General features: G+C 41.9%; 1 protein-coding gene across 2 annotated transcripts in view; it reads right to left on the bottom strand.

Moving 5' to 3' along the window:
* The window catches only part of ZC3H14 (zinc finger CCCH-type containing 14), a 40,403-nt gene that overhangs the window by 1,419 nt on the left and 17,953 nt on the right, over window positions 1–21,031 (bottom strand). For both annotated transcript variants that reach the window (XM_054025270.1, XM_054025271.1), the window contains exons 7-16: window positions 20,088–20,251; window positions 19,640–19,740; window positions 18,809–18,964; window positions 14,109–14,183; window positions 13,518–13,677; window positions 10,918–11,141; window positions 8,680–8,800; window positions 6,655–6,791; window positions 4,665–4,759; window positions 192–298 (exon numbers count right to left, since the gene is read on the bottom strand). In XM_054025270.1, coding sequence (XP_053881245.1) covers window positions 192–298; window positions 4,665–4,759; window positions 6,655–6,791; window positions 8,680–8,800; window positions 10,918–11,141; window positions 13,518–13,677; window positions 14,109–14,183; window positions 18,809–18,964; window positions 19,640–19,740; window positions 20,088–20,251 — 1,340 coding nt within the window. The remainder of the gene's footprint in view (window positions 1–191; window positions 299–4,664; window positions 4,760–6,654; window positions 6,792–8,679; window positions 8,801–10,917; window positions 11,142–13,517; window positions 13,678–14,108; window positions 14,184–18,808; window positions 18,965–19,639; window positions 19,741–20,087; window positions 20,252–21,031) is intronic.

The following is a 21,031-nucleotide window of genomic DNA, read 5'->3' as shown; positions in this document are numbered from 1 at the left end:
GACAGATTAGCCTTTGACCATTGCTACACAATAGCATTGTGAAATAATTACCAATCTTAGGCCCTAACCCAATGAACATTTATGCATACATGCAACAGGGCTACTCACGTAAGTAAACTTACACATGTGTATATGTATTCAGATGATCAGGGCCTTAAAAGCTAACCACAGTGAAAGATTGCTTAGATTACCTGGTTTGAGTTCTAGTCCATTTCAAGGCATGACGTGGAGGTACAGCAATAGTGGGATGGTAGAATGGGCAGTCTGGTCTGGTACACTGGGTGTTAAATCTACAGTGCTAAAATTAATTCAGAGAAGACTAATTAAAGTTAGCACTCCTAAAGCCACAAACAAGATATCTTGGCACATTTTATACATGAGTACTTTCCTGCTGGAAAGGCATAACGAGTGGGGTTCCGCAGGGGTGTGTTTTGGGACCGGCTCTGTTCAATATCATCATTAACGACTTAGATATTGGCATAGAAAGTACGCTTATTAAGTTTGCGAATGATACCAAACTGGGAGGGATTGCAACTGCTTTGGAGGACAGGGTCATAATTCAAAATGATATGGACAAATTGGAGAAATGGTCTGAATTAAACAGGATGAAGTTTAACAAAGACAAATGCAAAGTGCTCCACTTAGGAAGAAAAAATCAGTTTCACACATACAGAATGGGAAGAGACTGTCTAGGAAGGAGTACGGCAGAAAGGGATCTAGGGGTTATAGTGGACCACAAGCTAAATATGAGTCAACAGTGTGATGCTGTTCCAAAAAGAGCAAACATGATTCTGGGATGTATTAACAGGTGTGTTGTGAGCAAGACACGAGAAGTCATTCTTCCGCTCTACTCTGCGCTGGTTAGGCCTCAGCTGGAGTATTGTGTCCAGTTCTGGGCACCGCATTTCAAGAAAGATGTGGAGAAATTGGAAAGGGTCCAGAGAAGAGCAACAAGAATGATTAAAGGTCTTGAGAACATGACCTATGAAGGAAGGCTGAAAGAACTGGGTTTGTTTAGTTTGGAAACGAGAAGACTGAGAGGGGACATGATAGCAGTTTTCAGGTATCTAAAAGGGTGTCATAAGGAAGAGGGAGAAAACTTGTTCACCTTAGCCTCTAAGGGTAGAACAAGAAGCAATGGGCTTAAACTGCAGCAAGGGAGGTCTAGGTTGGACATTAGGAAAAAGTTCCTAACTGTCAGGGTGGTTAAACACTGGAATAAATTACCTAGGGAGGTTGTGGAATCTCTATCTCTGTAGATATTTAAGAGTAGGTTAGATAAATGTCTATCAGGGATGGTCTAGACAGTATTTGGTCCTGCCATGTGGGCAGGGGACTGGACTCGATGACCTCTCGAGGTCCCTTCCAGTCCTAGAATCTATGAAGCTATGAATTATTGTATAGTCCAAAATACCTGATGGTCAATAATTTTGAAAATTAATAGCAGTTGTCAATTGAACCCACTAATGGCAGGGGTTCTGTTTTCTATAAGGAAATGTTCTATCAACAGGATATTTAATAACTGACCATGAAATTATAAAATGTCATTCCTCCTCACAGGAAGAGTTTAGATAAGGGGTTGGTTTTGAGTATTCCAAGACTCGCAAGTCCCTGTTACAAAGTCACTAAGGCAATTCATCAGTGGAATTACAGTTAGCTACTAGACCTATGCTACCATATATGGAAGAGCAGCAAGAATTTATCTGCAATGACGAAAAAATACGTTGTTAGAAGATTTTACCTTACACTTCTCATCTCTCTAGTGACTTGTAAAATTACATTAGTGTTCTGGAAAACAGTATTTTTTGGGACCATTAGTTATGCTAGAAGAGATTCAATCACATCACTGCCTTCTAAATCTCGCTCTCTTCTTTTACAACGATAAAGCAGCAATTACAGACCAAAAGTGAATTCATTATTCAATTTAAATTGGGGTATTTCCCTTCTTTCATCATGTTCATGATTTCTGAAAAAGATCTCAGGCACTATCTCATTGTTGACATAGTGATTACATTTTGTCTAGAGAGAAAGTAAGAGTTTAGGAAATGTATTGTAATGTATTTCTTAATCAGATCCTAGAAAGTATTCTAAGGCCTCTCAGGGTATATCTACACAGCAATGTAAGCCTAGGGTTAGTGGGACTTGAGTCAGCTGACCTGTGTCAGGGAACCCTGGGCTTGTGCACCTATATTGCATTTTAACACTAGGTTAAGGATTTTCTGACTCGTTTTACCCTAGGGCTCTGGCGTCCACACTGCACTGCACAGACCTGAATCAAAGTAACCCTGTCCCAGATTCTTAGTACCCACTATATCAGTCTCAACAGTCTAGCCCTATGAATGTGTTGCTCTGTGAGGAAACTACTGCCCACCCTGTTTCCTAACTGTGACAGTGCTGTTGATGAGACTCAGGTGCCCATAAGGAGCATGAGTTGCATCATTAGCGCCTTTGGTGGCTGCCTCAGTAGAATGAGTGCGGTTTGAGAAAGCTTTACACTGAACCATCATCTAACCTGTGATTTGGGCTCCGGTTCCAGGTTGAGCCACAGTGGCAGGATAATGCCTTTGTGCACCTGCTCTGAGGATAATTAGGGCATCAGTTTCCAGGGCTGTCAAACTATTAAAATGAAACTTGGCAATTTCTCATTTTTAAAAAGGGATGTTCAATGAAGGTGTTTTGTTTGGTTGGAAGTTTGACATAAAATGGTGGTTTCAGAGGAAAAACAAACACACGTCAAGCCTTGCTACTGCCCGCTGCAGAGCAGTGAAGTGCATCCCCAGGGCTTGGGGTGCATGGTGCTCCAGCACCTCCCAGGGATCTCTTATCCCTGCCCCGTTCATATCCTGAGAGGCGGGGATGCGAACCCCACGGGGCTGTGTGGAAGTTTTGGGGCTGGCTCCCACTCACCGCCCTGACAGTGCATACAGCCCAGGTGCCTCTGCAGACGCAGCCCTAGGAAGGGCCGGGGGGCCTGAGAGCAAGCGACAGAGAGCTGAGTGAGACGAAGCGGCTGCCCTGCAGGGATGGGGAACAGTAGAGCTCCCGGCTCAGCACAGCCAGGGGATGGATGACCCCAACAGCCTGGCAGATGGGAGCTTCCTCCCACCCGTCAGCTTTTCTCCCTGCTCCGGGCAAGTCTATGCAACAGCAAGGAGGAGCTGGAGCTGCAGGAGGGTGTGGGAAGGTTTAGGGGCTTGCTCCCACTCGCTGCCCGGACAGTGCACACTGCCCAGGCACCCTGCACATGCACCCACAGAGGGGGCCAGAAAGCAGAGACCAAGTAGCTGCCCTGCAGGGAGGGGGAGCAGATGGGGTGTTGGGGGTCATCCTCCCCTCTGCTGTTCCCCCTCCCTGCAAGGCAGCCACTTAGTCCCCACTCTGCTCTTTGGCCCGCTCCCGCCCCCGCTCCCCACAGGGGCAGCAAAATCTGGCTGTGCTCTTGTGACCCGGAAGGAGCTCTCTGCAAAAAGCTTCTTCTGATTGGTCTCCATTGAAAATCCTGCAGGCTCCCTGATAGTGTGCTTGGAGACCAGGGTTCGGCAGACAATGGGTTAACGCTGATCTGGCCTCAATAGACTGCAACACAGATTGTCTGTGGGCATAGAGAGGACTAAGGAAGTTGCCCCAAGGGACACTGGGATACATCCAGAAGATGCCCAGGACCTGAGTCAAGCCTGCGTCACATGCACACAGGAAAGCAATAGGGCTTGGACCCTAGGTCCCAACTTAACATGGGCTCAGACCCCTTCAGGGTCCTGGGCTCCTAAATTCGAGCCCTAGGTTAACACAATTGGTTTGTGAATGCGAGGGGGGTTAGGCTTGAGCCCAGGTTCAAGCCTGAGTTTACATTGCTGTGTAGATATACCCTGAAAGACAGACTGCTCATGAAATAGCCACATGTATCAAAGGTGATTCTCATAACAAAAGAGAAGATTCCCTGTCCACCTTCAGTCAAAATTCATATCACAAAGGCTACAGCTTCCTCTTACAGCGAACATGAAGAGCAGCAAGACAAATCTCTAATGTAAAGAAACACAATCCACAATTAAAGGCAGCCTTTCCTTTCTTCTCTTCCTTTGGTGGCTATCTTTACCAAGCTGATCACATCTTTCTCTGGAGATACCCTCAATATAAACTTTAAGTGTGGCCACTTCTGGATGCTATATCTTCAATGGGATAATCATCTAGCTGTGCATACTCTAAGCTAACTATATGACCCCAGCTGCAGGAAAAATGAAATCCCACGTCAGCATTTATTGTGTGCTCTCCCCACGATATGTTGCAGAAGTGAATTTTCTTCTCCTATGTTCCAATCATTCCTCATAAGCAGAAGAGTTTGGATAAGTGGTTAGCTATGAGCTGACACTGAAAGCATACCACAGTGCCAACTGACTCATTGGGGCCAGTCTGACGTAACTGAACAAGTCTGATATTTAGCATTTTCTACAGTTTTACTAGACTACCAAAAAGAGTTTAGGAAAGATCATTCAGAAATGTACAACTATAAATCAGTGCTTTTCTGTCTCTCGTTTCAAGCTATAAATTGATTAAGTTTCAGATACAAATTATAGAAGCATTTCTGAGGATTGCGTCATAAAACACAGTAACGCAATGTAACATTTTTCAGATTTCCTTCTACAGAAGTGTTAACAGACACTTCTTACTTTTGGATGATAAAATGGACATTCCATTTTCTTACAAGCAGGGAAAAATCTGCAGAGCTGACTGTTGGAGGTTGCTGGTGGGGCTTGTAGTGGTGCTGTTAGAAAAAGAACAAGAATATTGTATGGATCAAAACAATTTCATTTTCTCAGCAATTACTATTTTGTATTTCCAGAGTTCATTTAATCTGAGGATCTCAAAGCACTCTGCAAACAATTAAACCTTGGAATAGCCCTGTGAAATATGTAAGATATATCAGGATTATGTCACCCAGCACTGAAAAGCGGCTGATTCTGGGATGGAACATGGCCACTATTTAACCACACACAGAAGCACTTCTATTGCTTCCAACAAACTTCAGGGGAATTTAGGCAGACAAAGAGGTTCCAATCTCGCATTGAGGCTGCAGCAAGCCTGTTAGTTTTCAAATTAAACAGGACTGGGACATAACACCTCGGTGGGGCTCTTCCCAGGCACGTACAGCAGGGCATGAAGTGGTACAGGTCAGGAGTGGCCAACCTGTGGCTCCTGAGCTGCAGGCAGCTCTTCAGAGGTTAATATGTGGCTCCTTGCACAGGCGCTGACTCTGAGGCTGATGCTATAGATGCTAATTTTCCAACATGCTGTGGGGGGCTCACTGCTCAACCCCCTGCTCTGCCCCAGGTCCTGCCACCGCTCCACCCCTTCCCCCAAGGCCCCTGTCCCCTCCTCCCTCCCACCAGAGCCTCCTGCGCACTGCAAAACAGCTGATTGTGGCGGGCGGGAGGTGTGAGGAGGGAGGGGAAGGCACTGATTGGCAGGGCTGCCGGTCGGTGGGGGCTGGAAGGGGGTAGTGGATGGGGGGCTGCTGACATATTACTGTAGCTCTTTGGCAATGTTCATTGGTAAATTCTGGCTCCTTCTCAGGCTCAGTTTGGCCACCCCTGGCATAGGTGATCAGTATGTAGGACTCTATCCTGACACAGTAATGAAAGGAAGCACTAAGCCACTAGAAATGTGGTCTTTCGGATGTGGTTTAAAGCAGGGTTCGGCAACCTTTCAGAAGTGGTGTGCCGAGTCTTCATTTATTCACTCTGATTTAAGGTTTCGCGTGCCAGTAATACATTTTAATGTTTTTAGAAGGTCTCTTTCTATAAGTCTATAATATGTAACTAAACTATTGTTGTATGTAAAGTAAATAAGGTTTTTAGAATGTTTAAGAAGCTTCGTTTAAAATTAAATTAAAATGCAGAGCCCCCCCCCCCGGACCAGTGGCCAGGACCTGAGCAGTGTGAGTGTCACTGAAAACAGCTCGCGTGCTGCCTTCGGCACGCATGCCATAGGTTGCCTACCCCTGGTTTAAAGGCTCTCTTACCACATTGTTTTTTATGGGGGTAAGAATTTAACCCCTATGTTTTGGGCAAATTCCAACTCAAATATCTGCATTTAGTTGACTTGATAGAAATTAGGTTAACATTTCTTTAGTAAAGGATAGTCTCTCTGTTTTAATGAGTGAAAGATAAAAATGATCACAATCATGTAAAATTACAAGACAGAAAGCAGACTTCCAGAAACGTAAGCCTTTAATTTGTGTTTTCACATCAAAAGATCATTCTTGTTATAATACAGATTAAATCTGTGGACAGTTTAGGTACATTTGTTCTTACAGAACTGGCTAATTACCTGATCCATTCAGAAGTGATAGGCTATTTCTGTGTGCCACCACCTCTGCCCCACGCTACTCCCTTTGCAGTGAGTGAGAGTTGCTGGTATGCAGCACTTACACAGAGGAGCTCAAGGATTTGACATTCATAACAGATTTTGCAGTTATATGAACTCAAGTCTTAATGCCCAGGGGATAACAAAAGCGAGGGGAATGTCGAGTTTCATAAGATAACTTTTTCCTCTTAGATATCATCAAATCAGATTCTGTGGGCTAGCTTCGATTCCTCACATGCACTGTTCCCTTCCTCACAAATTCACAGTAAACTAGCAATAGCAAAGAGTGCTCACCTGGTTTGGGAGGCGGCAATGGGATTCGTCGGCTGGCGTGAGTGTAAGGGCAGTCTGGCTTAGTACACTTTGCATCGTATTTACAGTTGGGGTGGATAAACAGGCATTTATCAGCAAATTTGCAACTGGGAAAGACTCTGGGGGAAAAAAACCCAAACCAGTTATTTGAACCATATTCCATGCAGCAGCTAGTGCACACCTGCTCCAGGGCAAACTACAGTTCCCGCAGATCAGATACGGTCTGAGCCATAGCACCCAGAAAGAGAGTGAATTCATTTTGCAGAAGGTGATATTTCCAAATAAGGATTAGATGATGTAAGGCCATAATTCAAAATGAACTCTTTCAACAAGACAACATCAAGGCTGATGGACCCCAAGTCTGATAATACCTGCTATCTAAAAAGAGCACGAGTATATCCCCAAACAGCAGAGTGAAGGCAGTTAGATTTAAAACCACAGCTGAAAGGCTAAGCAAACCAGACAAAACATGTCCAAGATTCAGCTTCTGAGCTCCCACTGCAGGAACACCACAAGCTGTACACGCCCCAGGAGAATCATTTTCACTGGGTACTAAATACTTGGACCCAACAATGTCCCCTTTTCAATCTCAGTTTGAGGGCGATAAAAGAACTAGTATTCTGATCTCATGTGAATTTTCTTTTCAGAATTATTGTGGAGTGGAACCACTTGTATTTGTCTACCAGAAATTCAGAGGTATAGGGTGGCATACGTTACAATGTATCATTGCCTTTTGGAGAAATGAGAAGCTGCCATAAACGCCTTCCAAAATATTATCTCATTCATTTGTGAGACAAAGTAATGCAAACCACAAACACAAAGAATACCACCATTCATAAAGCAAGTGCACTTACTATACAACCTTGAATCACTGTATCTACTGTACTAAGTACAAATACAAGGAATATTCTGTTTTACAGTACTATGGTCCCCTTTGATTAATTTCAGACTGAGACTCTGCTTTCCCAGTCACAGATTCATAGATTCCGAGACCAGAAGGGACCATTGTGATCATCTGGTCAGAGATGCACTGAATCAATCAGCATCAAGATGTGAATTTTATTCTCCACTCCCTCACTGTGGGATAGAGGGTGGGGAAAGCAAGGGCTTGATGATCTGTCAGCTAACCCTGTATCAGAAAGATTCCACCTTGTGGAATGAACCCCACAACAGTGTACATTCTCTTAGGTGGACCATGCCTGTTCCACTGTGATGTGGTTCAGTTTCCCTTCTTCTGACAGGAGCTAGTAAAGCTGAGTGCCTGCCTGGCACGCAGCAATCCAGGAGAACAACAGCAAGAGCTATTCTGGACAGTCGCTGCCAGTTGAAAAAGAGTCAATAGCACAGTAAAATCTTCAGGACGACTCCTCTAAATCTCTGCTTTTAAGCCAAAAAGCATTGTACCACCATATACATGGGAGCAATTGTGCTCAAAACTCTGGGGACACCTAGCTGAGGCATCTTGGGCTTGCTCTACTACACTACAGCCTTATGTCAGTATAACTACGTCACTCAGGGAGTGACGCAATTATACCCATCTAAGCCCCGGTACAGACCACGCTATGTCTCCAGGAGGGCTTCTCCCGTCAACATAGCTACCGCTACTCATCCGGGCTGCAGTAATTAAGTCGACGGGAGAGCGTCTGCACTTAGCAGCGCTGTAGCTGTGCTGCTGTAAGCGCTGTAGTGCAGATGTAGCCTCTGACAGTACACTCCCAGCTCTCTTATAAAGAGCTCAGACAAACAGCATCCTGCACGGTGTAAAAAGCTCTCTCCTGCAGGAGATCAGATGTGACTCTGCTGATTTTAAATACCACTAAATTCTGCCACATGGTGAAAGAGAGGAAAGCAGAAGGGGAGAGGAAATTACATTTACAAAGCAAAGTTCAACTCCCATCTCCCACCATGAAGCATGTTAATTGAGTAACAGATGTGAAAACCTAACACAGCATTTAGAGCCCAGAAGGACAAAGAAGATCAGATGTCATCGAGTTCTGTAGCACTTACTTGCATGGTAATGTGGGGTGGTGGTATGCACATTCATCTCCATTTTTACAGGCAGGCCAGTACTTGCAACGCTCAAGCACTTTCTCTTGTTTCTGCAGCACAGTCAATTCCTCCATCTCCACTGTGGGGGAGAAATGACACAGGGACCTTTTTTTATTACATGTGCAGTTTGGTTTATGAAGCAGACCACCCTTTAAATTCAGCATGTTCCCTGCATAGACTGCTTTCTCACCAACATACGACAAACTTTTATACAAAAATTGAAATCTCTCAAGACTTCAGATCACCTGAACATACACAAAGTTTAGTCAACCTCTAACTAGAGTGGAGATTGCTAGCTGGTGAAAGCTGCAATATTTTATTTAGTGAGTTAATTTCTCAATTACAAAGTGATCAAAAATAATTGTGCCCTCAATAGTTCCCCAGTGTATACCCCAGCCCAGTGAAACCTACACAAGACTGTCCCTGCTAAATCCTTACTTTCTTCTTAAAATTACTACAAACATCCTAGGGTTGGATATTTATCGTCTTTCAAGGACTTACAGATCATCAAATGAGCTCAGTTTACTAATAAAATAAAATGGTTTTCTGCCAGATATGCAAACACAAACTGGATCCTTCCTTACTCTGACTGGACTAAGAAAAAGATTCTGCAACTGAAACTTCACTAACGGTTCTGTTGATGCATGTGTCAGAATAAAACCTCCCTTTCTCATGGATAGTTTTGGCTTTGGGAGACAATCATGAAAAAGAAGCATTAAGAAGTTACTTCTGACACTGCACTCAGCAGACAGGACTCCTTATTAACAGGGCAAGCTGAACTGTTGAGTAAGAAGGTGCAACTTTCATACAATCACTGCACTTTAATCACTTCTTGGTTTCCCTCCTGCAATTCCCTTCTTCAGTTGTTCTTAAATCTCTACCCTGTCCTGTTCTGAGGATTCAGAAACCAGAATAGGATTGCCCTAGAACAAGACCCTATCCCTCATTCTCTGGCACCTTCACTGGGTTCTTAACTATCCACATGCAATTCAAAATTCACACCAATATCCCTCTCCATCCTCACTAGTAGCAATCTTTCTGCACCCTCATTCCATTACTGGCTTCATTTAACCTTCCTTCAAAACTGAGTGGTACTGCCCCATCTGAAATATCTTCTCCAAGCTGCTTCAAATCCTGGCTCCACTTCTACAACTTACTCCCTTGCTTAGCTTTATGTGCTGTGAACAGTCCCACTGAAGCAAACTAAGCAGCACATGAAGCTAAGCATGCAAGCAAGTATTTGCAGGATCAGTGCCTAAATCTCCCTATTAAGCAAACTTTCTGAAACTATCCTTTAAAAAGACCTCTAGGCATTTCACTGATTTCGGCCCTGATCCAGTGAATGGAGTTGAGGGCACTCAGCATAGTACCTAGCCTTGAGTTTCTTATATACACATTCAGGAAATGTTGATGCACTGTTATTATCTGAGGGACTGACATTCTCGTACTACAAATGGAAATCCTGAATGTAAACATGACCTCAAACCAGCGAGTGTTTAAGAAGCCCAAGAAAAAGGAAACTCCACATTTTAAAGTGAGTTTTACTTTGCATTCCAAAATCAACATTTCAAAAGCAGAGTTCTAAACAGCTTAAAAGAGGCCGATGTTCTAAATTCCTGGGCAGGGTATTCTGAATGTATGAGATATTAAGAAAAACATACAGTGATCATAGGTAAAGTGTCTTCTATTTTGAAAAATTCTACCAATTTGAAAGACAGTCTTTATCATTAAAAACAGCTTTTGAAATGAACAAATCTGGCCCGAAAGATCATGGTTACCACCACAACCTGGCACATTTTCAATGGCTCAATACAATTTAATAAGGTGCATCTCAGAACATACTGTCCTGCATGGGGCCAATCATGCAGCAAGTAAGGGGAATGATGGCTCTTTCTGACAAGTAAAAGTTCACTGAAGTTTAAAAGAAACGACTTATCTAATTTTACTGACATATAAAGCTGTGTGGAGAAAAATTTCAGCTACTGCTCTTGGTCAGCAGGTTAAACGGTCCTATCCCCTTAAAATGCTGAACTTTCACTTTTGTGCTCTCGTTACACCCTGAACAAATAATATAAAAACAATGCAAGAAGTGATGTTTAAGGCTGGTAGGCTTGAGAGTTCTCCCAAGTATGAAAGCCCCACATTAAAAAGTAATCTAACTCCAATATGAAGGCCCTGTTGGCTAGGATAATTTACCATAAGGGCTCTCCAGCTGCCTGCTTATAACCTGCATCTGCTGTGCTTGAAAGCTTTTTAATCCCTTGTTTGCAGCTGCATTTTGGGTAACTGGCTTCACTCCTTCAGTTATACAGCTTTCCTCCTCTTCTTGATCAGATATGTACCCTGGTGGGCTGGGGACACCATCCAGTGTCACAATGAACTTGGGGCTAGCAGGCTTTTCTGGTTGTGCAAGCTGCTCTCTAAAAAACAGAAGAAAACACATGGTAAAAATCACAGGGAATTGAACTCTAAGAAATCAAAGTAAAGTCAGTTGTATTGATACCAACAGAGCTGTAAGAATGAGTCCATAGAGCAAAGTAGAAGGAGCATCTCACTATCCAGGATTGATTTTTTTTTTTTTGGCCAACAATAATCACCCGTCTTCAAATATCAACATTCCTTAGTGCATCACTAACACACCAAAAAGAACAGGAATCTACACCTACAGAGAGTAGTAAATTTCAACAGGTAGATTTTACAGCCTGTGCACACTGGCTCAAAAGGACAAATTCAGAGACTCATTGATAGGTGCAAAGTCACTAAAGGAGCACAGTTAAGCCGTTTAAAAGAAGTCAACTTTGAGGCATAAAAGTGAGCTAAATGCCATTCAGAATCCTTGGAAGAAGCTATTTCATGTACAATATACATGCATATCCTTTATCTATCACCACACCATCATGTATTCTTTATATGCTACATAGTTAGAAGGGGGAACGAAGCAACTGAAATTGAATACGTCTATAAAGGGCCTAAAATGTTTTTTTTAATATATTAAAAACATTACAAATGTAAGGCTCACTTTATTAAGACCTTTTAGGGCTAGATGTTAGAGCAGGGTCCCATTGGATGGGAGGACTCACTTCTTTCCAAATGTATAAAGCTCCAGTTTCCAGCCCTGCAGCGTCCTAAGATATTGGATGCTAAACTTGTCTAGTACAGGACTGAATCATGACCATCCAGGGCCTTGAGTAACTGTAATTTTGGTGACAACATTTCACTTTTGGAGAGCAAAAAAGGAAACACTTCTCTGGAAGGTTGCCTTTTTTTTACACAGAAACTGCTCAGGGGTTTGGAATGTTAGCAGATCCCTGGAAAAGAGGAACTAGAAGGCTAAGGGCCAGTGAAGTGATGAAAGGTACATGCTAAATACCATTCATCACATGGCATCACATCCACTCCTGCAGTTTGTATTTAAACAGGTAAAACATACACATACCCCAAAACCAGAGCTGCTCCCTACTAGGATGAACTAAACGGAGTGCTGTCCACTGGGCACTGATTTCTGCAGACCCAGAGAACTCAACATAGACCATTCTCAACAGCTATGAGTCCCGCGCTTCCCTTAGCTAAACACCTTATAGGAAAACCCCCATAAAGCAGGGCTCCCACACACCATTTACCTACTTAATAGCTGTTTGCTGGCTTCTGAGTATGGAGGCTCCAGTTAGGTCAGCTCAGTTTTACACCCACACTCCCAGGCAAACCCGATCAGGAATACATTCACTTGCTGTCCTCCTTAAATAGCTTCTACCATCTAAAATTAACATTAACCTTGCTGTTTGCCTCCGTTCTCTACACATCTATGGTTCAAAATGATAGGTGGGTAGAGGACATCAATACAACAAAGAGACCATTTTAAAATTTTTAGCATGTAGTCTGATGGGTAAGGCTACGTTTATGTCATGGAAATCACGGAATTCGTAACTTCCAGAGATCTCCATGACATTCTCTGCTTCAGCCCCAGGGGCTGTGGGACTCTGAAGCTGTCAGCCAGCAGAGCCACCTGCAAGGTTCCAGCGACAGGTGACAGACTCCTGAGGGGACTCTCCTCAGGGTTGCAGCAACAGGTGACAGCCTCGCAGGGAGGGGGAGTGGAGGGTGGGGTGTCCCATTTTCTCTTTGGAAAATATAGTCACCTGCCGCTTCCAGCTGCTGTGGGCAGAGGGGGAACCCCACAGCTCCCGGCCACAACGGTGGTGGGGGAAACTATGGAGCCGCAGCAGCAAAAGTCACAGACAGGTCACGGCTTCTGTGAATTTTTGTTTATTGCCTGTGACCTGTCTGTGACTTTTACTAAAAATAACCATGACAAAATCTTAGTCTTACTGATGGGCTAAGAATAAATATAACGAGTAAAAAAGTTAAACAAAATTAAAACTCCTTAACAAGACCCATGCAAACTATTGCTTAGATTTCAGCAAGATGCAACAGCTGTAATAAAAATGACAATACAAGTGGGCCACCCTCTGATACCTGCAAGCCATCCAATTCCTTTTTCTATTTTCCTGGTAAATGAAAAAGTTGCTCTAACCACAAGCCTGGGACACATTTTCAATTTAAAAGAAATGAGTGTCAGGATTTCCGAGTTTGGGCTGGGCTGCAGGCTCTTTTGTCCATGTTTTCATCAGTCTTGATTGGGCTTCTGCAGCATGGAAACCAAGAAATGAATTTGTTCTTCCAACCTGTTACATTTAAACAAACATTCTAACCAATTACAAGATACATTACAGTAACAAGACTTGGCTTATATTTGGTCCTGTTACTTCATTTAAAGAAGTAAAGGACTGACTTTTTACCTTGTCTGTATAAGACGTCCTGAAAGTGCCCGCATTGCCTCTGCAGCCTTCTTTCCCAATTCCTGGTTCTGTGGCACTACTATTTCCTCAGATAGCTTTGGCTTTTTCAGAATAAATGATCTAGTATCAGTGTGGACCACAGACTCCACGTCATAATAATCTGAGTCACAGAAAAATTGGATCAAAGTTGGAATAAAAGAACCACTGTATTGCACTTTAGTATGCAGTCATGTTTTTGAATAATAATTTCGAAGAGACCGACCAACTAGCATTTTGTTTTCAATTCTCTGTACTAGTTTTTAAACAGAAAATGAGTGTACTTCCTTATATCAGCTGAAGGTGGAGCAGCCTATGGCCTGATCACTAGGAGTTCGTTATCGGGCTGGCTCTGCAGCAGCAGCTGGCTCTATACACCAATATCTCATTTTTGGCACCTACTGACGGAAAGATTTTACTTAACGTGTAAAAACTAAAGGACATTACAAATATAACTAATTTAAAGGGAAGTGCTATTTTAAACCTAAAATACAATGGCCTCTTTGGTCAAACTATCACATTTTCAAAATGAAAAAAAGAAAAGCCATCCTTAACCTTGAGTCATTTGCAAAGTTTCTTCAATTAACGGTTCAGTCTGGAGTCGGGACAAGAGCTGCATTTGTTGAGTTCCTAAAGAAAATATGGATTAGAAGCACATTTTACTGCATGTCAAAATTAAAAAAGGACCCAACTGCTAACTCTCCTTTCTTTCTGATCTTAAAAAAAATCAAAACTAACAGAGAAAGAAATTTTCATTTCTGTGTTTTTATTTCTCCATCTCAAATGTTCCAAAACATATAGCAATAAAACATTTCTTCCAGCAGGACAAGATCACACCAAAATCCAGCTGTTTAGAGAGCCCAATCTTTCCCATTGTTGTGACTGCATGGATTATGTTTGTGGATGCACAGTCTTCTGGGAGAAACAGTACCATAAAGATCAGTTCTGCTTGCACTTCATCCCTTATTTTTACAGGAAGAAGAACAGGAGTACTTGTGGCACCTTAGAGACTAACAAATTTATTAGAGCATAAGCTTTCGTGGACTACAGCCCACTTCTTCGGATGCATATGCACCCGAAGAAGTGGGCTGTACACGAAAGCTTATGCTCTAATAAATTTGTTAGTCTCTAAGGTGCCACAAGTACTCCTGTTCTTCTTTTTGCGGATACAGACTAACACGGCTGCTACTCTGAAACCTATTTTTACAGGGATTGTCTATATTTTGAGTAGTACAGCAGGTATCCCCATTTCCAGCTGCCTCCTCTCAGGCACACTCAAATGCAAGAAACTAACTAAAACAGAGGCTTTAAAGCTGCTAGACAAATGAGGTTAGAACATTCTTCTGCATTAGATTTATTGTTAACGTTTGGAAAAATTAGCGCACGTCTACACTTAAAATGCTACATCTGTACAGTTGCGCTGCTATAGCACTTCAGTGGAGACACTGCGTACGCTGACGGGAGGGTTTCTCCTGTCAGCATAGGTAATCCACATCCCCGAGAAGTGGTAGCTAGGTCAACGGAAGAATTCTTCTGACAACGTAGTGTATACACAAGGGGATAGGTTGGTATAGCTACATCTCTCAAGAGTGTGGATTTGTCACACCCCTGAGAGATGTAAGTATCTAGTGTAAACCAGCCCTTATAATAGGTTGATAGTGTTCCTAAGCAGTCATTTCCATTTAAAACCCCCAACATTTAGTTTATAAACATGAAACCATCTCATATACAGATACAGGAAAAGTTTTCCTATACATTATAAATTAACTATTCAAACTCATTCCTATTCTGAAGTAATCTGCCAGCATTAAATGCTATAGACTAACGTGGCTAGATAAAAAAATAAAAACAAAAACAAGGGATTGAAAAAACAATGATTAATTTTAACAGGAAATTGTTACCCCCAGACAATGAAGTTGAGCCAACTTGACAGAGATCCCACTCAAATCCATTTTATCCTTTAATTTAATCTAGATATTTGGTGTGCTTTATTCATGCTGTTTCTACATTACCTTAATTTCTTTTTTAAAAACCAAGAATTCCTCCCTGAACATTTCACACTGGGACACACTCCATTTCCCCAGTGTCACACACATGACCAGGTTTGTTTATAGCAAAGATGCACAGAAAATAGTGAGCAATGAGGGTTCCTCAAAAAAGTTTATGTTGCAGTAGCAAGTGGTTAAGACCCCAATCCTGCAAACGCTCACAGGGACCACTCACAGTAGCAAAGTTAAGCTCATGTTTGTTTGCAGGATCAGTGGCTAACTGAGCAAAAAGAATTAACATGAAGCGATAATAAATGTTCAGTGAACTTCACTTTGGTTGGTATAATATTGGGAAAATCCCTTTAAGTTTGGAGTGTACATGCAATTCCATTGGGTCACTGGTGAAGATGCAGATCTACCCCAAAGCAGAATGCCATATTTAGAATCCCCGGGAGACAGAGACCCACTGTCAACTTGAAATCTGGTCAATTTCACAACATGAAAACAACTGAATGTCCTACACCCAAGTCTCCCTGACAGCTTTTCTCTTTAAATGTTTTTCTCTCCCTGGTTGCTATATGAAAGACACACAAATAGTAGGCACAACAGACTTACTATATATACAGGAGAAACAACGAAACTGACTATAAGAAAAAAAGCTCTCAAATGCACAAAGAAAACATTAAGAGAGAAAAACAATTCGTTTCCTCTAATCGCTATCAAATTTAATAATCGTAGGTGTTTTTCTAGCAACAGCAAGTAACAAAGTTTCAGTGTGATTATTAAATTGATGGTGCTCCTTTAACACAATTGACATTTATTGGATTTTTTTAAACTATTTTCATCTCAATTACTTCTTAATTTTGAATAGATGCTAATATTATGAAATGCAGATTTTAGAAAAAGGAGGAGGAAGAAAGATGTTTACTAGTAGATATAATTTATATTCAACTCATTTGGTTCAAAGACATAAGACTACTTGTTGCTCAAGACCAGGGATCGGCAACCTTTGGCATGCGGCTCACCAGGGTAAGCACCCTGACAGGCTGGGCCGGTTTGTTTACCTGCTGCGTCCGCAGGTTCAGCCGATCGCGGCTTCCACTGGCCACGGTTCACCGTCCCAGGCCAATGGGGGCTGCGAGAAGCGGTGAGGGCCGAGGGATGTGCTGGCCGCCACTTCCCTCAGCCCCCATTGGCCTGGCACGGCGAATCGCGGCCAGTGGGAGGCGCGATCAGCCGAACATGCGGACGCAGCAGGTAAACAAACCGGCCCAGCCCGCCAGGGTGCTTACCCTGGTGAGCCGCATGCCAAAGGTTGCCGATCCCTGTTCAAGACCCTGGCCTATGTGGAACCCAATGCAGGATTAGGTCTTTTATTACTCCAATCACTTATTTATGTTGTATGTTATCTAAGATTTTGCCAGGATTAGTTTCTTAGCCATGAAAGCAGCACACATGAGTGCAGTTAAATGAAGAGTAGATAAAAGCTCTACAGAATGAGCAACTACAGGCTAATTCTAAGTGACCCTCTTCGAGAAAATGGAAGTAATCATCCCACTGTTAAAGGCTGTATCAAAGATCTTGGCAAACCTAGGGATGAAGATACCCAAAATTCTGAAGGGGTAAACCAACAAAGACTTACCTCAGGCCCGCAACTCTTGCCAGGGTTCATTAATAGCCATGAAATGCCCACATTGGTCATTATTGCTAATTTAGACTGGAGAAGGGTCTTCCAAGGGAAGACTATTTTTTTGGCCAACTTTAAGTCTAGAAAGATAAATTATATAGTTTGGGTATATACATGATATAAAAATAATTTTTTGTGCTTCCTTTGGGTTCTCACAATTCTAGCATCGAATCTCAAAAAATATAATTATAACAGATTTATGGTTTTGATCCAAGCTGGATGGGGAGTGAATGATTTATGAGCCCTTCCCACAACTAACTGGAAGGTAAGCAGAAGAGCTCAATAGTGCCAGCAGGTTTTACTGCCAAAACCTTTTTTTAAAATGGGATTACCTTTGTCAGTGTTTCCAAAGGTGAAAATTATTTTATTAATGCCTGTCACATGGCTTTCAAAACCCATTAGGTTTTGGTAAGAACACTTCAAACTGCCTGTCACATGCACTTGCTGAGGCTGCATATTCATTTATTGAAATCTCTAAAGCAGAAATTTCAGCTTCATTCTTTGCTATCCAGGCATTCAGGGCAGAAATATCTGCCTGAGCTGTTAGAATAATTTCTTTTATTCCCTTAATTTTAGCAAGATCTTTGGATATTTTTTCCAACATGCTTAAAACAGTAATTGAATCCTAGATGCATCAGAGTGTCACACAGCAGCTTCTCTTTCAGTTAGCCCAGGTGAGGTGTTTAACTTGTTGCTCTGGCACTGACCTTTGATGTAGGAAAAGCTAAATACTTTGCCGACATTTTCAGAATTATACTCTTTATTGCCTTTAATGTTAAGTCGGTTTTCTTTTAGCAGTTTTATAACAAAGGTGAAGACAGAGCTTGATGTTTAAGTAACCACTGTCTTACCAGTCTTCCCGCAACCCTTGACTACAGTACGTTTTAAAACCTATACAAAGAAAGTGGTAAAAACTTTTGAAGACAACTCATCTGATAACAGTAACGCTGAAAATATTTTGTAATATCTCACAGCACACTGCACCTTGACTCTATATCTCCAATACTGTAACTCTCTCTCTTTCGTAAGATACTGATTAAGCCTTCACTCCTGTGAAGAGTACAGTCAAAAATACTAAGGATGGGGAAATAGTAACCAAACATAATACATATGCAAATAAGTGCATCCTGATTGGTGGCAGCTCCATTATGTGAAACTATTCACTATAAACCAGAAGGATATACAAATCTTTGCTTCCTGTTTGGCTCATCAGAGGTGATTATTACATATTACACTTTTGCTCCAGAAACCTCAATGGCTTTAAGCTCATTTCCAGGTATAACACAAGGGGCTGGTTTTGATCTATAAAGCCCTTTATGGTTTTGATTCTTGGCTTCTAAGAGAGTCCAACAGCTACAGAAACAACTAACAAGCTGCGGCACCACTAGAAGGTGCTCAAATCTGCTTCTCCAGTGCATACTTTGTTTTTTTCTGGTGCACTTTTGGTGAAATTTCAGTTTTATATGCTACCATAATGCACGTGACCAATAACTTGATAATCAGCCTGGAACAGGCTTCCATATTTAAAAGTAAAGTAACTTTCCCACTTATGGGTTTTTGAAAAGTATTATCAGAATTACCTTGAATTCTTTCTAATGTCTGTTCCTTGGGTTCTTCTGCCTCAATCTGGGCGCTCACTCTGGAAGGTCGGCTCTGTACATGGATCACTTCTAATAGAGTTTCATCCTGGGCAATTCTTGTTCTGGGTGCAACTGGAACTGTCTGCTTCTGTGGAACTTTATATAAGTCAAACAGTTGAGCATGTTAAAAAAAACACACATAGTGGTACTACGTTTGCATTTAATTCCACAATAATTTCATTCTCAACAATCTAAGTGAATAACTTTAAACGCAGTCCAGAGACTGGCCTAGTGGCAGTTCCATGTGCTGCAATCTTAGGACACCTGCTTTGTAAGATCAACTTCTGATCCCTCACACAAACAGCCGGTGCAGAGCCACAGCTGGCCTACAGTGGAACTAAGATTGACACTAGCAACAGCATTCACTCACCCAGCTTTCAGGGCCAGAAGAGTGTTGTAGTTAAATGGAGGGCAAATGCAAATTGGACTTTCTAGTGACTTTCGAAGCCATTGCTCTTCCTGCCTTCTGTCAGCATGACTATGCTACGGATACGTTTGAATCAACTTGTGATAGCCAGGATGCTGAAGAATCCTACCCAAGGATCCTTGGAAATAGTGTAGAACGTGACAGCAGCAGCATGTGGAATTTGATGACATCAGGATGGCAGTTTGACTTCCTTGCTTTGGTTTTGACCATGAGCTGGATGTAAAGAACTCTTCAACACTCCAGATCAACCTTCAGATCTACCTATCAGCACCTATGTAAGCAACTCCCTTGAAAGGACTTAGAAATAACATAGCTTTGCCAAGCATAAAAATAGCATGAATTACCTGTGGAATAGTTGGTTGTCTTTGTAACCGATTCCTGAGCTTCAGATATAGCTTTCAGTATTAAATTCTTATTGGCCTGTTTGGAGGGTGGTAGTGAAGGTCTAAGAGAGAGAGAGAGAGAGAGAAATTAATTTTTCCTGAAGATATATGAATTCCAATAGCCATTGTAAATGTTCCAGTACTGTGATGTTTCACTTTCAACAAAATGTTAAAACACTGCATATTTAAGTACAGTGTTGCTAGAAGACACAATCTGAAAATACACTTTAACTAACTAAATCTTTTTATAAGATATTCTTCAATTCTAATGTTTTAAACCAGTTAGCTCACATACTATACTAAACCTTTAGGTAACCTTGATTTATCCATCACCTCATTCCTTTTCCATACTTCCCTTTATTAGATTCATATTAAAAACCAGTACTGGATCATAGAAATCTTCAAGTACCTTCTTTCAGGCTTTGCTGGTACAGACACACTGCTGGAGATACTTCCTATTCGTAACCCATAGTCTTCCTCCTCCTCCTCCTCCTCCTCCCCATCATTACTGAACTTTTTCACTTTGACCACTGAGCTTATAACTGGCAATTTTCTCTTCCTGGAGCTTTCTTCCTGCAACCAACAATTCATTAATCAGATCCACATTAATATGCAAACAAACAAGACCCTGTTATTCCACCAATATACAGATGATGGAGAGCTTCCACTTAAACACTAATCTAGGACACTGAGACACGCTTAAAATCCTGGATGTACTGCACTGTGTGCAGAAAAAAAAAGTGCTATAGAAAGAATGAGTTTTGGGATGTGACTCACAATCCCCTCCAAGGAATACCTAGACAGAACTCTGCTGCCAAGAGTATCATTTATACTGCTTATACTTTCCTATTTCCCCTATGCAGCAGCACTATCTTTGGATAAATACAGAGTGTGTTCACTAGCCAGACTGATGCGCCAAAGGATTTTAGTGACAGAAATCAACATCTTTGGTGAAGAAAGAAAAACCTTTCAAGACACAAAAACTAGTCTAAGGCAAGGCCGAAGATGATAAAACTCCAAATTCTAGGGCTCTCTCCAAAAATATCCCTCTATTTTTTTAAATACAGGATTGTCATATTAATTTTTTTAAAATTGAGAAAGTAACAGCTCAAAGGGGCGTGTCTAATATACCCCAGGAAGGGAAGTGACTGGTCTGCTGCTAACTCATGAGAGACACTGGGCAAGAAACATCACTTTTCAAGACCCAGATACCCTGTCTATAAAATGGGAGGATGATGTTTACCTGCATTTATAAAGCATTTTGGATGAAAAGCATTATATAAGCACAACAAATTATTATAGTCACAAAACAATAAAAAACAAAAAACAGTTCCACTTAGAATAGAAGGCAAA

The sequence above is a fragment of the Malaclemys terrapin genome, chromosome 4 (assembly GCF_027887155.1).
Source record: "Malaclemys terrapin pileata isolate rMalTer1 chromosome 4, rMalTer1.hap1, whole genome shotgun sequence".
NCBI lineage: Eukaryota > Metazoa > Chordata > Testudines > Emydidae > Malaclemys > Malaclemys terrapin.
Note: the sequence above shows the minus strand (reverse complement) of the source record. Positions and strands in the feature narration are given on the sequence as shown.